Below are 17,289 nucleotides of genomic sequence, written 5' to 3'. Positions count from 1 at the left end.
TGCTTAAACCAAATTGTTTTCATTGGCTTTAAAAGTGAGCACCTATAAACTCTGAATCAGTAGGTGGCAGTATGCACATTTTAAGTGGTTTGAAGTCTTCCCATGAACAAGAAAAAGAAGGAGGGAGAAGACAAGAAGAACAAGCATTGCATGTTGCTGTCATGCTCTTGTCACAACATCAAACTGCTGCATGTGGGTACAGCCAGGCAGTGTCGACTAAAGTGCCAAACATATCATCGCCTGCGTGGAGGTGTTTTTTTACAAGTTCACAGGAACACAACATGATTTCAATTTGCAATCATGTTCAGCAAGATATCAGAGGAGGGGAAACAACCTTTCTTACCCTTATCATAAACAGCAGGTTACTGAATTCTTTTAAAATAAAAAAAAATAAAATTATCAGTCATCATTATGTCATCTGCCATAAGAAGTAAGTTATCAGTTATCAGCACAAACTACAAAAAAAAACTATCCCTGCCCTTGACCATAACCCCTTTTTTTGCCAATAATAAAAGCCATAGTCTGGCTTATTTCCATCATGGAGCTCATTTTAGTCATCACATCAAAGATCATAATGAAATTATTGAGATGAAAGCATTACAAAATGTCAAAATATAATCCACCTACTATACAGTCAGGTTTTTCCACACCTGCCCAACCACGAGTTGGCAAGACTAGAATTTTCTTCAAGACACCATGTATATTTGGCTGTGTTCAACCACTAGAGGGAAGCATAGCATAAACTGTAAAAAGTGAAGCAAGACAGCAACTGCCTTCATTGTGCCAGGATTGTTTTATTTTGTACCATGTTCTTTCCACAATGTACAACAAATTACAGAGAAAGCAATATTGTACTGCTCCCTTTGCTCCCTACATATTATTAATGCTCAACTCACAGCCTTGACTGTTTTGAGTTGGCCAAGTTTACATCAACTGGAGAATCTAATCCATGTATATAAGGCATATCTATGGAGGAGGCTACACTAAATGCTATGTTGGCTGATTTAGTGTGGTTTGAAGTGATACAACATCTTTATGGTGACTATTTCACCCAGTGCCAGCTCTGGGTGGCCAAAACAAAATATTTTAACTGGGGCTGAAGCTGACTCAATGGAAACTAGTTGATTGACTGAGACAAGCAAACCTTTCATCTCCTTCAGCCTGAACTCCAGACCTGAAAAAACTCCCAACAGAAGCAGGTCAGCAGGACTGTTACACATGAACTAACACCTTGTCACTGGGGAATGCCTGCTCTTACCATAGCTGCTAAACTTGTCTTCTCTCTAAATGAGACCCCCCCCCCCACATGATGTGTCTGGGTCACGTTTCTTGGAAATCCCAGAACTAATAATGTTCCCTGCAGATCAGCAAATTCTACCAGTAATTTCTATGAAATAGAAGATATGTCTCTGTTGGCTACATTTGCAACATAAATCATGCCGATAAGCTAATGCAGCTACTTTTCTTTGCAATCAGGGCGTGTGTGTCAGCCACTTTGCCAGCATCAGCAGACAATTAACAGCTTGCCATGGCAGGTTAGGCATGGAGTGCCACAGGGATCTGGCATTTAAAAACAGCTCAGCCTGGCACCTTCTGTTCCTTAATTAAAGACACAATCTACAGGGAGGCAAATATTTAATCAACACCTCTGATCAGCCAGTCATTAAGGAAGGTAAGCTAACGGGAGTATTAATAGGTCATCATTTGCTCCAAACATCAACACTCATAAAAGAAATGATCACATTCACACAGGAATGAATATATTCTCATGAAACCTGCTGCATAACCTAGCATGACTTTTAACCCAGTAGGTAAATGAGGCTTTACCAATTCACAAACCCAACTTCTTACCAGTGATGAATGAACCTCACAGCCTCTGACCTCATATCCTCCAAACAAGGAGCTTTTATAACCCTGGCCAAGGCAGCCTCCTCTAAAAAGGAAACTGCAGGGTAAAGGAAAATGTTATACTGGAGCAGGTTTTTTTGACGCAGACCGCTCCACTGGACCAGCTGGGGAGTGTTGTGGCACAGTTGCCCCTCTTTTTGTAAAGTAACCAATGTTCAGAAATGCCGTAAAAATGCACAGACATAAAAACTAAGTTGAGGGGTAGGGCCTGAACATCGGAACAACAAGGGAGTGATTGATGGGAACCATCTGGTTGCCTCGTCCTGCTTGGGTTGCAAGCTTATTCTTTTTGAATTTAAAAAGAAGGGAAATGGAAAACATAAATGTCACAACATTATCTAGATTACATTTTTATTTAAAGTCAGACGGCAAAAATTTAAACCCATGTTGTCTACAACTGAATCAAGGAAAAAAAAAGTCTACAGCCACACTTTATGCTCTATATGGTTGTTTTGAGGCACAGGGAAACCTTTTTCTCTTCATATTGCCTGTAAACAAAGCTCCCAAATCTATGGCTGGCAAAATACCTCTGTCTTACCAAACTTTAATCACACTATAAAAACAAGGCAGTGCTGACGGACTACGATCCAAGATTCTGTAATGTTTTCAGGTACATATTGTAGTATAGTGTTAAGCTGCAATAGAGAAGGTTTGTGAACCAGAGATGATATTGCTTGCCTGCTTGAAAAAAAGAACAGATTACGGGCCAGGGCCAGAACCAAACTGGTGCAGCCGAGTGCATTCTGGTTGCTGTAGGTTTTATACCTTTAGAGCAAAAGGTAAAACTTTTTCTCTGATTATGTGGGACCAATTTAATTGTCTACTCCATAGGCATCCCAGTTTTATGCAGGGGCCATCATTCTAAATGAAGCCAAGTGTCTTTATCAAACACTATACTTGGATAACATTTTTACATGACCTGCTTCTTCCTCAAACTGCACAGTGTTTACACATGTTGAGCGTGCACATCCAGTTATGTGCCCACATGAGTGGATTCTGTATAAAGAGGTTGATGGTCCATGTCTGGAACCAACCACCAGAGAAATTGCTTGAGCAATCTTCCAGATGGGTAGCTGACAGCTTGTGTCTCTGTTGAACAGCTGACTTTGCTCATATGGCCTTCCTCTAGCACAACAGATTCTTCAGAGGCCCAGAACAGCACTTTACTGCACCCGCCATTCATTAAGGACTCACTAAGTCCTAAGAGAGGGCAAAGTGAACCATATGATACTCCCTGACCTCCTGGTAACAGGCAGGTAAATAAAAGACATACAGGTATGTCCCAAGTGCCATATAACTCTGAGTCCCTGTGCTGAATGTGCTAATCTTGAAGGATAATAGTGGTGCTATTTTAAGTTTGTGACAACTGCTATAGCTGTCCTCATAGATCATGCCTGTTTTTTTCTACTCACACTGATGTAGTTACTGGAATTCGGGATGATTGGTCATGAATCTACCTTCGCTAAATTCTATTTTCAGATTTTTCCAATAGGGACACAGCTATGACATGAAACCAGTCTTACTCATTACACCATACAGATATTGCATTACTGTTAATCAGAAATGTGTCTACAAAAACAGGCCAGTTGTCAATTTCTGCATTTGATGACAGGAGATAAGTTTAAAAAAAGTCTCTGGGAGAAATATAAGAGGCAGCAGCCACAGTGGGCTCTTGGATGAAGAGCTGCAGGTGGCAGGCTACACACCTCAAACTTCTCATTAAGGCAACCAGCCCCTTATCCCTCATTAACGATATCATGTTCCCAATTAGAAAATCAATATATTGCCAAATATGTGCTTTTGCCTTTGGCCCCCTCGTTCCTGAGTCTGTCAACTCACATGATAAGTGAAATCTGACTCCTCCTTCTCCGTGCTACAACTCTGCTGCTGTAGATCAGACTTTCAGTTTGTAATTGTAGCTTCTGCAGCCAAACTAAGTGTACAGGCTTCTACATTTACTAAGACAAATAATCCACTACAGTGCTACCTTTACCACATTCTATTGTTTCTCAAACTGGATAGTTTTTAAATGGACATTATGATGAACTAATACTAACATTAACTGAAATGAATATGAATTCAAGAGGACCACAGTCACTCAGCCTGTGAGTGAGAAAACTACCAGCTTTAAACAAACTTAAGTTCGACTTTTGTCCAACATTGTGTTTTATCACTGCATTGTGCCAAGTTGAACTTGTCCATACACGGCAGTCACTTGCTCTGCTCACAGCCAGCAACTTGACACGCACAGCAAAGGTTTTCTTCCTCTTTCAAAAAGCAAATCCCTCAAAATATTTTGCTTTACAAAACATGCTGTCACGTTTCTGTCTACTTAGGGAACAGCATATGGTTTCAAGTTAAGCTCAACAACACCAAGAGGTTTTGATATAAAAGTGTCAAAATGAGTGACTGGTAAAAGAACACTGATTTTCAGTTTCCATTTATTAGTCATTCAAGGGAAATGTCTTAATAGTCCAAAATATTCTCTGTATTATTGTAGGCACCTGTAGCTTTGCTAAGATTTGTTTTCCATCAATCATTATCTGATGGACTGAACTGAGGCTCACTGCTTAGTGCAAGTTTCTCTGTTATGGCCGAGCCAAAGTTTCTCTCCATTACAGCTGCAGCAAGTAATGAATTAATGACCTAGGGAAAATTAATTCCAAACGGTTTTGAATTAATCCTTTCAGTCATTTCGCAAACAAAAATGTCCAACATGTGTTTGTTTCTGCTTCTTAAATGTGAGGATTTGCTGCTTTTCTTCATCATTTTTGACGTCACATTGGTGATGAGCGTTTTCAATCTTTTTTTTTTTTTTTTTAAATATTTGTCAACCAAAAACTTCCTTGTAAAAACAGTCTGAAGATAAATCCATAATTTAAAAAAACCTTATTTGCAGTCCTACTCTGTAGTTCTGTAGTGCTAAGTGCATGTCTGCATAGTCACTTCTGTTAGACAGAAGGAAGACTTCACAATCTTTTCACTGTTAAATGTGGCGAATGCTAAAGGTTAATAGTAGTACTCACCTGCCCCTTCTCACCCAAACCAAAAGCAGTATAAGAGGAGTGTTAACTAGATGCAGACAATTAAGTCAGATTGTGCTCACCTCATCATCCAGCTCCCTCCTCTGAGCCTCCTCAGCACGACGCAGGATCTCATCTTGAATTACTCGGGCATACTCAAAGTCTTCTTCCTCTCTGAGGGACAGACAGGGAAGAAAAATACTTCTTACACTTCTGATTTAATGATACAACTACTTGACACATCATAAAGCAATGACACATGCAGGACATGAGGACATCCAGTGATATCTGAATGTTGTAGCAGTGTGGGCTGTGTGAGGGGTCACCTACAGTTGTCTGGAGGCCTGTCTGAGGAGGTCACTCTGCTGGGCCAACTGCTCTTCTTCTTCATCCTGCAGCCTTTTGGCTACACGAATGTCGTTCTGTACTAGGTGGTTCTTCTGGATGTTGGTGGTATAGTATTGCTCAACTATGAGGGCAGGGCAAAGAAAACGGCAGAGCATACGACAGTGTTCAATGTGTGGCAATAAAAAGCTATTAATCGATAATTACTATAAACACTTCTTATCTAAATTCGTTGATTTTTGCATATTTTCTGACTGCTATATTATTTGTTTGAAACAGGATCTGTGGCATGTCTGACTTTATGAGGAATCCTAAAAACAGACACCAATTTATGTGCCAAACTATTTTTACTTTTGTGTTTACAATTAAAGTTGAAGAGACGAACCATAACACCACTTACAGAGAAAAGCAAACCAAAAGTAAGTACTTCATGTTCCCAGTCTGCCTTGGTCAACCATGAGATTAATACAGCATTTTACTAAAATGTTTTGTTTTAAAAATGTAATTTGTGCTCACCATCTGTAAGAAAAATCCTAAGCTAAATTTTTTGAAGGTATAACTAAAGATGAACCCTCACAATGCAGAATCAGTGATTCATTGAGACAGGCTGGAAAGCAGCCCACATAACATAAATGACTACACGTTTGAAGTGTGCAGCTGTGCAGCTTGACATTGAACTTACTCTCCTGTTCCTGCAGGTTGTGTGCCAATACTCCATCCTCCAGCACTGCAAAACACTGCCGCACTGAAACCAGAGGAAAGCAACACTTCTGCATCAAACAAATGCTATGAACACAGCATTGAAAATGAATGGATGAAGGGGTTTAAGGTATTTTAATCAAGTGAGCAGTTCTCTCACTTGGATGATTATATAAAACAACAGGAAAATGACAACAACCAATCAACATTTAAGCCTTTGGGTAGATTGAAAGGAGTCAGTAATGTGGAGCTTTTGATTCAGCAGCACTCTGTCTAAAGAAAACAAGTGGATACAAGTGCTGTGTGTCATGAACACTGTTTATTTGAAACAGACGGGGGCGGAGTGTCCCTCAAAACTTTAGTAAAAAAAGAAACCATAAGCCACTCTGGCATGAAATCCCTGTGTAAAAACATAAAAAGGCTCTCATAAAAGCCTTGCAGGCTACTGGTGTTTGTCTCATTTGAATAAAAGCAACAATGTGACCAACTCTATCTGGGTGTATTTGTTTGCGAGTGTCATAAGTACATGTACATGTACGCTCTAGGACTACATGTACTTTTAAAGAAGTTCACACAGTGAGGAGTCATGAAGTAGTGACTCCAGTGGGTCAAACTGGGAGCGGAATCTGTTGATCTGCTTTGATAATAATATCAGTATTTGGCATCAGTGTATCAATAATCCAATTGTTATTTATTTTGTCCCACCCATAGTATGCACATGCACTTTATTTATATTTATTTATTTATTTATTTATTTATTTATTAACACTGCCTATCCTCATCCCTTTTTGTCACAAGGCTGTCAAGACAGGGACCCTTATAAAGAGACAAAAAACATAAGACACAGTTATACAAAGAAAGCATTCCCAAATATGTGAAATCAAACAAAGAGTCACCAAGAGAGACAGTTAAATACTCTGTTTTGATCTGGATATAATTCAAAACTTCAATCATAAGGCTGTGAATACCCACAGATTGAAATACTCTATGATCTGTGCATTGGTCATATAATTTTAGCATTTGTTAACTGTTAATCTCATCTATAAACATGCCAAGTGTTTACATTAGTGCTTAGCGGGCCACTAAAGGCTCCATGAGCTGCAGCCCATGTGTGTTTTTAAGTCTGTCAAACAAACTCAAAGTTACTGAAGAGAAAATAAACACAGACAGACAGCAGCACTGTGGCCCAGCTGTTTTCTCGATTTCCTCCATCTTTGCAAGCACACGGCTCACTTTGAGCAGCCAAAACCACTTTGCCATCTCACAGATTGTTATCAGGGAACCAAGAATGGCTGTCTTTTTCTTCAATGGAGCCTTCAAATGGCAAGAGAAGGACAGAAGACGGTGTTTAAGAAGGGATTAAACTCACTGCTGATGGAAAAGCCTCCAGCCTGAGCCAGAGGCAGGGCCAATTAAAAACACCTGTCTACTACTAATCCTTCGACTGAGCCGCTGGGCCATGCCTGTGGAGACATTTACAACCCTTTGCTTAATGCTTAGACACTCAAGTATTCAGTTTATGAGCTGAGTGTCCACACATAAACACCATGTGTTATGCTGTTTATAATACTCCATCAAGATACATTTTATATGGCTGTAACACCAAAGGCAATATGCTAACCACTGTACAAATAGTTTTATGTATTAGGGGCTGTCATAACAACAAAGATAGTGGTCCTCTTGAATCTTTTTTTTCTTCACTCTCAAGCTTGTGGTCAACTGCACAAAACATAGTCAGAGTTTGACTCACTCTCTCCATCAAAGCCACCACACTACACTCCGGTTTCAAGCATTCTCTTGCACTTCAGCTCAAACACAACTTTACCCGCCACCATTTTTTCGCAAGTGCCAAATCAGTACTGTGTATGACAACAACGGATGCAAGGTCTTGAGATTCTCTGTACCATATGAGTGACTTATCCACCAAACTATTAGAGTGTGCTCTAACAATGCATTGTTAAATTTCAACATTTTCACAATTGTTTCTGGGTTTATATTACCAGTCCAAATGAGGATGTCTCCTCCTTGTCCAGTTCTGTAAATAGGGAAGTGGGAGAAAGAGTCTTCTCTAAACTTTTTTCTGTGGTCAAATTTAGTCAAACTAAATCATAAAACTTGGGGGGACTTTCCTACAGAGATTAAGTCCCTGGGTATGTTTCAGCCTGACACTTTTAAGTTCATAAAAAATACTCAGACAGCGCTAAGCCATCAAAAGAGTCTGTTTACACCATAAATGACCACAGAAGTCCACACTGAGACTTAACCCATACCATGGCAGACATGCATGACCACTTACACCTGTCGTGGAGCTTAACAGACTATCCGCTAACTGGATCTCCAACCTGCCCGTACGTGTCCAGTCTGTCAGTGAGGAGGGATTAAGTAAAGGCCTGGTTTTAATCCAACAGGACAAATTGACAGCTTAAAACATGACTTAACTCTAAAGTCGAACAGCAGAAAAGCAGAAGGAAAGAAAGGATGGAGAAATGGAGGAGAATGACAGTCTAGTCTATGTAAGTGTGCAAGAGTGTATGTGTGGGTGTGTCTGCATTGTGGGTTAACTTGTTTTTCCAAACTTCTTTAAACTACGGTCACATTACCACTCTAGGGGAGGGACAGGGAGACTGTGTTATTATGGCTGCTAAACAGGTTTTGAGGGACAGGCGAGTCCGGGTTGACTGCGTTTTGAAAATCGTGCACAGACTCCTACTGTAAGCTTCTTAATAAGGCCACTGAAAGGACCCCATCAAGCCATGCCTTTTTCCTAAGAGGATAGTAAATAAAAGATCCTGGAGACGACAGAAATTGGCTGTGGCATTTGAACACCAGAGACTAAGATCGTCTAAGAAAAGCGAGAAGAACAAGTCAGTAAGATTTAAAAATATCAGCAGCCACCCACTGTATGGCCAAGTATGCTCCCCAACAGTGTGTGCAAACGGTCTCTGCATCAAGACTGCAGGGGATATGGATACAGTCAAAACACTGTGAATTAGTTTCTATTATGATGCCTTTTCTCCCTTACAAATACTCCACATTACTGGAGGCCAAAAATAGAAAAATGACACATGCAGCAATTTTTTTCCTTTTTGCTGATGTAACTAAATCTCATAGGTGAAAGTGTTCACTTTCTCTTTTTAGTCAAAAAGCTGAAAAACTCCCTCCGACATCAGAGAACTGACAGCCAGTCATCCAAAATGAAATTCTGCAGATCATCTCAGACATCCAGCGCGAGGTAGCAGCCGATGAAACACCACAGAGATGTTTCCCTTTCATCTCCGCAGCCTCTTGGATAGCAGCAGTTGCAGCGAGTGTCTGCCAAACAAAGAAACTGGCAAAAGGAGAAAATGACATGGGTTCTATTTTCAGCCAAAATCCCCCACCGACCGCCCACAAGCTGTCTCCCTCCCTCTCTCACTCTCTCTTTCCTTCTCCCTGGTCTTTTCTCTTCCCCTGCTGGCTGTTTTTTTGCACAGAATTTCACCATGAACTGTCTGTCCGTCCATCCCACAGCTCTCTTTGCTCTGTTATAAACTAGGTGAACTGTGCCAGCCAGCTCATGAATTGGGCCAACTTGAACAAAGAGAGGTGAGGGGTAATGGGACTCTAGGTCAGTTGGGGGGAGTGAAATGAGGAACAGGGGGGAATTCCTCTGGGAGCTGCATTCCCTCTGCACATCAGGCTATATCAGGAACAGCTAGAGGACGGACAAAACAGGAACTGATAAGGGGGCAGTGAAAACAAAGAAAGTTGACTTGGCAGAGAGTCACAGATGGAGGGGAAAATTAAGGAGAAGTGGAACACGAGGACCTACAGCTCTTAGGGAAATTGAAGCGTAAACACCCACAATGGGATATTAAGCAAACAGCCCAAGTGAAGACAACAGCGCAGCTTGACAAATCTGTCTGCTGAAAGTAGATGATGAGTGGAAAAAATTACACTGACCACCAGACTTCTGATTTACATGCTGCTATTGTCTCGATGAACAGTTTATCGCTGCCATTACCAGCTTTGTTTGTGCACTGGCCCCCGCTCGATAAAGCATGAAAATGCAAAGCTGCACAGTGTACCCTTTGTGTACGGAAACAAGAGTGGAGTGCTGAATTATCTCCCTTGATAAAAGACATGCAGACCTATTTCTATCTCATTCATTAGTGTGGACATGCCAAAGACTGAGTCAACGGTCTACACCCAGGCCACAGCTTAGACATTCCTTACCTGTGAATGTTTAAAACACTCTCATGGATGAAAACACACATAATCTTACTTACAAGAGCTGCATTAGTACAACAATAACACATTCTGTAGCTTAGCATGTGAAATTTTCCTGTGCTAAATTAATTTTAATTCTCACCTCAGCATTTTGTTTTTCAGTATCTAAATGTCTACAAATGTTTGACAGTCAATTAACACATAAAGTCTATAGTCCAGAGACCAAAGATGCCTCCTAATTGCTTTGTTTAAATGTATAATAAAGATGACTTTGAGTTTGAATGACAAACATCACTTCATCATGATTTTAATACTTTTTTCAGTGAAAATGAAAATTGCGATGCAAAATATATCATTAACAATAACCGCTAATCATATATTGCAATAACAACATGATTTTTTTTGACCATATTGTACGGCTCTAATTTTTTTCCAATCGATATTGGAACCCTATATTCTTAATAAACTACTGTTTGCTTTGCACATCAGCATCTTTCAACATCAGGAGATGTAACTTAAGTTGCAGTACAAGTTTCCATCTCAAACGACAGCACTTTCTTCCTCAGAAATCACATATCACAAAGAGCTATCTCATTCCTTTCCTAACTCTTATCTGCAACCAGCACATCAGACTTGCCTATAATCACATCCATCTCCACGCAGCTGTATTCCTGAAACTGTATCCGGCATGTAGTCAAAACATACAGCAAGCTATTTCACGGAGTATTGCAGCCACAGAAATAAAGCACAGATGCACAAGGACTGAAAAAAGCTGCCATTTGGTGCCAAGGCCAGTTATTCATAAGGCCAAGAGCAGACTAAGTTGTCATATTTCTCATTCTCTTCAAGGACGCAGGAGATGGTTAGACAAGTCTCCCCTCAGTATTTGCTATGCTGAAGGGTACTTGAATCAAAAACTTTGTGGCTCCATGTCAGTCGCTGACCCTGACCTGGGTGGGGAGGTTCCACATAAACAACTTTACTCCAGGACGGACCATGACCCATGTACAGATGCAGGAGTTGGGTCACTGTGAGAGTGTGTGCTTACCTTCTTGGACACGCGGAAGGTTGGTCTGGTCAATTTCCAGCTCTGCCATCACAGTCCCTGTTCTGTCACTGCCTCATGGTGATAGAGATGACCCTGATGAGGAGGGAGAGGGGGTCAATAAAATGGGAGTTCTTTGCAGGAAATTTTAATCAGAGGACTTCATTGAAAGACTTTTGTATGCCTAAACAAACTACATAAAGTATCTCCATTTGTTTTCAAGACTGAATAAACAAACTGACCTTAAAGGACAACACAAATTCATACTGTTTTACTTTGTTTATACTTGGCGGACCCTGCCACCCTTCTAGCTCCACATAGTGTTCTTGGGAGCTTATTTTCCTCTGAGAAGAGCTTATCTATTCAGTTATGGCAAAATACAAATACGTATGAAGCATTAATACAGTGAAATGCCCTTTTAAATGTACAAGGGAACCCCCAAGCTACACAACGAGACATTTGACAAACATTTGTCTTTGAAGCAAACAGTTCTGGTTCATCTCAGTTTTAACTCCCAAAAAACTCAACTAATGTACCAACATATCCTACAGAGGTGAAACTAGCTGGTTGTTTTTCCCTCTCGCAGCAACCTAAGCTAACACGAGCAGTGCTGCTGGTAATAAAAACAGGAACCCGAACGTTAAAACCTGTGGGGCACTTGTTTGTCGATAAAAGTTAAAATAACAACCAGACAAACATTCATTCAGTCCAAAGAGTCATTGTTTGATAACCTACCTGTTTCCAGCCTGCTGCCCACACAGGCTCCAGTGTTGTGTATGTGTGCACACAGCCTGTTCAACAAGTAGCTACTGTACCAACCATGACAGCCAAGTGTCAACTTTAGAGTCCGTCGCACACTCCCTCTCTCCCTCCCTCTCTGTTTTTATCTGTGTCTCTATTGTCCAAACAGTCACGAAGGTGCTCCACCGCTGCCACCGCCTCCACTTTGGGTGGAAAACTGTTTAAACGAACACGGACGATTGTCGTTCATCAATGAAACAAAGCCCCCGTCGACTCGTGATGGTGAGCCGGCGCGGACCAACTTAGCCCCGCAGTCTGTCGCTTCGGCTGCTTCTTCACGGCTCCTGTTCGCCAGCAGCAGTTGGGGGCGGTTAACGGCTGCTGCCTTCAGGTGCGCCTACAAACTCAGACTTATCCTAGCCAAAAAAAAACAAAAAAACAAAAAAACAAAAACCCTGAATCTTTAGTCACGAAGTCCGCCTATAACGTTATGTATGAAAATTACTTTTTATTCACCACGTGGATGGATAAATACGCTCTCTTTAATCGTTTTGGGATGTTTCACTGAAAGAGCACACAGATAAGCGTAGCTAGACTTTTCAAAGCTGATCAATTAAGGTTAACGATTAGCCGAAAGGTTGGCAAAGACAGGCGCGTGGTAACTCATTCACACCAACACAACAGCAGAGTTTCACTTTTCAGAGCCCAACACTCAGCCCACGCTAATATTACTCGAATATCAAACAAGCCTACGCGCTCGTTTTCTCAGAGTGGCGATATTTCCAACAGTTAGTGAAGGCAGCACCTAACTAGCCAAATGTTCCAGTCACTCAGCTGAAATTTCCAAAGTGCAACTTTTATTGGCTGCACGAGGCATTTATCATTTTTAATGCAAAAATTAGATAAAAATAAAGAATTTTGGGGTGTGTCATACATAATCAGCTCTGAATTTGATTTTCAACTGACTGCTACATATTTGGGAAATGTATCAACTGGGCTGAAAAAGCAGATTTACATATGATATAATATAATGAATCTGATCAGTGATCAGTTAGTAAAGAAGCAATAACCAGTAAATAACTAAAGCCAACAATCCCAACAAACCAACAATCCCTGAATCTACATGAATAGTTCAAGAATTAAAAAAATATAATATATATATATATATATATATATATATATATATATATATATATATATATATATATATATATATATATATATATATGTATATTAAGGAGAAAACTGCTTCAAAGTTTGGAGTGATTATGTCATTAGCAGCATCTCTAAAAGATTGCAAATGGGGTGAATCATTTCACTTGACTTCTGGTTTAAGAAAAGGCTGAACATGACTTCTTTTATGAAACATGATAGCCATTACCTGCATATATTCACATGGGAAAGAAATTTAAAAAATAGATTCAATTTCTACTTTCTACTTTTGAAAAGGGTCTTGCTGTAATTATGTGAATTTAAAGGCAGGTGTAGGTTTCAGCGTAGATGCAGTTTGAAATTCTTTTAAACCTTTGTTAAATGAGAAAGCAACAAAGAAGACTGCACAGGAATCTATTTCCCCCCTCTGAACTACACTAAGGACTTACCAGTGCAAGCAAAATAGCTGAAAATGTCTTGAACTGGTATATTACATTTGTTTTTGTTTCCAAAACTTAACACTGCCCTCTGCTGGCTGTACTCGTGTCAGTTAAAAAATGTGTGGGGTCAAAAACTGTAAACAAATCCAAAAAAACCTGTTGGGTCACATAGCTGAAAGTGAAAGGGAATGTTTTTGAGAGAAGCTTGCACTGTTACAGTAGCATGCCCGTGACTGTGAGCACATTTAGATGATAAATAACACAAACCATCAGAATCAGGCCTGAAGCAAACAATAATTTAATATACAGAGCCATTATATTCTGTTGTAAAGATTAAAACCTGTCTCTGTTTGTACTTAATTGAGCATTCATCTGACAGCTGTATTGAGTGTTCATGGGAAAAACAAGTACAATCATGGAATACACTACATTATTGTGTTTTAAACCGCCTACTAGCAGAGATCTAATAAAGCACCACTTTAGCCAGATACAAACAATAAAATGCTGTTTATAGAGTAATGCAGCAGTACCCTAGCCTTCGAAATGGACAATCTGTCACATTTTGCACTACATTTGATACTAATTCAACTGCAAATACTCATTTCAATTCATATTCAATGTTCCAAAAGCAAGACTTTATATGTAATACATGTTTTCCAGGGAGATATTGCTACTTACGATAAGATTCAGCTTTACTGAAGGCATTCATTTCCACATGACTTCAAGGAAAGTGTTCAAATATCAAGTTTCTTCACAAAAAAAAATGGGTTTTAGAGCTGAAAGCAGTCTGAAAATTCTGTCTATGGTGAAAGTTAGATGCATCCACAACCATCACTTCATATACAACAACCTAATGTTGTGTTGGTTTTCAGATGTTTGGATCTGTTGCAGCTGTTCTTAAACATACTCTTTGAATCTATTAACTGCTTCTCTCTCGTTTTGCTCTGTCTACATTACATCAAATGGATCTCAAGAAAGTTTAGTATGTGTCCATGTGCCCTGAAAAAAAATTCTATGAAGCATATATACATATATAGTAGGATTTATATATCTATATATAGAGAGCAGGATAAACCTCGGAGGAGACAACATTTATTTTAGACGATGGAATAAACTGGGATAGGCAGCAGGACAGAATATAAATCTAAATAGCTTTCTATGATATACCGCAACACCTAATAGAGTGTCTGGCCTTCTGGTAGTAAAATTAAATGTCACTGTCGCTTCGTCGACCCTCATTATAATACAAGAGACTGAACACTGACGTCACACATCTAATAAATATACAAATGGCATACAGAGGTGCAAAATGTGACTTTGTAATTCGCAGTCTCCACCTGTCCCCCAGAGCTTTTAGGAAAGCTTCTCTGACTCTGTCCACCTCCGCTGGACGCACTAATAAAGTCTCCTTTTATTGTGTGACGAGGAGGAAGTGAAAGCACAAATGTAACATTTTAGCAGAACAAGGCCTCTAAATAATGTGCATGAAACAATCGGATTCAGCGACCCATGGAAAATTCTACTCCCCCTTAAACTGACTTAAAATGTCAAGTGGCTTATAGGCAACAAAACCTCGAACATTTTAGCATTTCCACTGTAGCTCTGTGCAGGTAATTATGTGGTTTTATTAGGGCTTCTCTCTGCTTTGTATGCAGCTCTGAATGTGGCGTTTTGTGGGCTCTGAGTCAAGAGGATTCAAATGGCCCAAGAGTTTAATGAACTGGTAGCATAAAAACATCAGTCATTTAGCTGCCCAGTTTCTCCACCTGCTCCCCTACGGGCTGTTGTTGAGAGTGACATCGGAAACACCTGCTTCGATCCCATTTACGCAGTCAGTAAAACAGTCAATCAGGCTGAAGAGCTGGTAAAACATGACTGTGCCCTTGAAGCATGGGCCACGGCACTTGTCTGTTTATTGAGCCTATAATTCAACTGTGACTGCCTGCTGATTTATCACAGTTGGAAGGGATGGGACGGTGGATATTGCTGATGGCTGTCGTGGCCAGCAAAAGTGTGCGCGTGTCTGCTTTGTGGCATGTGGGAGGGGGGAGAAGGCTACAGCTGGAGGTATATAACCCTGTTGGGACCAACAGAAGATCTACAAGTCTTCTTTCCACCTGAGGAGCTCCACTTCCAACAACAGCATCCTGTCATGATGAAGTGTAACCATCTGCTGTCCTGGGCCTTCCTGCTCGTGGCCTCTGGCCCACTGCTGGCCCACCCAATCACAGAGTCCATTGAGATGCCCTATCCGGGACCTGGTGAGTGGAACACAATACCTTAATTAGCTGTTATTCACCGTAATTCACTAATTCAGTACCTTGATTAGCATTTTTAGCAATGCATAAATAATGAAACTTAATTTGTGAAGATTAATGGCAGGCAAGTCCTTGAAGTAATTGCTTCAGAGCCGCAGTATTGAGCACTGATTGTTCTGCCAAAGTTCACACACCATGGACCATTAATGCAGGATTTCCCTGCTGTCAGAGAATAAATTCCACTTTTCTGTTTGAATACTTCCAGATATTAAGTTGTCATTGATGACTTTATCTTAATAAAAGTGTTTACTGTGTAGGTTGTCTAGACAGTGCACACCATGTAAATCTCAACTGTGTGTTCACAACTTTGTGCGTACTCTCAGTGTCGGTGGAGGACCGGGGAGTCAGCGCTCTGGATGATCTGCCTCTCTCTGAGCAAACCTTCCCTCTCCAGGATGGTGCCGGTCTCAGATATTCCACTCTGATATCTGGGGAGATCAACAGAGATGGTAAGAAACACACACACACACACACACACACACACACACACACACACACACACACACACACACACACACACACACACACACACACACACACACATGCCTATTAGTACAGAATTGTTTAAGCTCATCCTATATGTAAGTGCTTGTAATCACGTACTTTATCCAGGTAACACTGCACACTTTCTCGTTTGCAGCAACATCATGCTCCAAATGATGTTGATACACACAGCTGTAACAGCATAACCATTTTTTTATACCCCTGGTGACCAAACAGCACAACTGGAGACCCAATGAGACCAGGTAGTTTGAAGTTGAGGACCCAGGAAGGACATCCCTTCATTTTCCACACTTTTTGCCTCTTTAACCAAAACCCTGACATGCACAAAAACATTGCTAATGCAAAAATCTGCCATGATGTTTTTCAATAAATCAGAATAACTATGTGTTTTATTTTCCTCTCAGGTGTCAGAACTACAGGCCTGCTTCCTCGGGGAATGAAGAGAGAGGTAGGTTTCTTTTTTTTTTTACAAACAGCAAAGAAAAGTAAGCTACATATCGTAGAGGTAGAATGTTTACCACTGCTAACTCATCCTGTCTTTCAGGTCCTACTGGAAAAACAAAGTCTCCTAAATCCCTTCAGCCATGTGCTGGGCATCCGGAAGCAGTTCAGGAAGAGAGCGGGGAATTCTGAATGTTTCTGGAAGTACTGTGTCTAAACCTGCCGACAGGCATCGAGGCCACCCGTGAGACAGGGCTTGCACTAAGACAGACATCCCTATCTTGCACTCACACAAGTACATGCAGACAAAATAAGAAACATTGTGCATGCATTCTACCGTATGTGCGCACATGCACGGCCAGTTGCATGTACTCACATATACATAGGACTTGCCATGGGATGACTGAGATGTGTTGCTTGGGAACTTTAAGATGATTTATTGAGATTACTTTTCTGTTGTGTGA

General features: G+C 40.5%; 2 protein-coding genes across 3 annotated transcripts in view; one reads left to right on the top strand and one right to left on the bottom strand.

Moving 5' to 3' along the window:
* The window catches only part of ccdc187 (coiled-coil domain containing 187), a 17,576-nt gene extending 5,291 nt beyond the window's left edge, over nt 1-12,285 (bottom strand). The window contains exons 1-5 of the mRNA XM_037102949.1: nt 11,965-12,285; nt 11,233-11,325; nt 5,959-6,021; nt 5,262-5,400; nt 5,015-5,105 (exon numbers count right to left, since the gene is read on the bottom strand). Coding sequence (XP_036958844.1) covers nt 5,015-5,105; nt 5,262-5,400; nt 5,959-6,021; nt 11,233-11,281 — 342 coding nt within the window. The 5' untranslated portion in view covers nt 11,282-11,325; nt 11,965-12,285. The remainder of the gene's footprint in view (nt 1-5,014; nt 5,106-5,261; nt 5,401-5,958; nt 6,022-11,232; nt 11,326-11,964) is intronic.
* On the top strand, nt 12,255-17,289 carry LOC119022268 (urotensin-2-like). 2 transcript variants are annotated; one of them, XM_037102953.1, is made up of 5 exons: nt 12,255-12,361; nt 15,656-15,823; nt 16,204-16,329; nt 16,789-16,832; nt 16,929-17,289. In XM_037102953.1, the coding sequence occupies exons 2-5, from the start codon at nt 15,715-15,717 to the stop codon at nt 17,040-17,042; spliced, it is 393 nt and encodes a 130-aa protein (XP_036958848.1). In that variant the 5' UTR covers nt 12,255-12,361; nt 15,656-15,714; the 3' UTR covers nt 17,043-17,289. The 2 variants fall into 2 exon arrangements, with proteins under 2 accessions (XP_036958848.1, XP_036958846.1); XM_037102951.1 differs by lacking the exon at nt 12,255-12,361 and having other exon boundaries at nt 15,505-15,823.

Source organism: Acanthopagrus latus, chromosome 7 (assembly GCF_904848185.1).
Source record: "Acanthopagrus latus isolate v.2019 chromosome 7, fAcaLat1.1, whole genome shotgun sequence".
NCBI classification, from domain to species: Eukaryota; Metazoa; Chordata; class Actinopteri; order Spariformes; family Sparidae; genus Acanthopagrus; species Acanthopagrus latus.
This window is presented reverse-complemented; position numbering and strand designations above follow the sequence as displayed.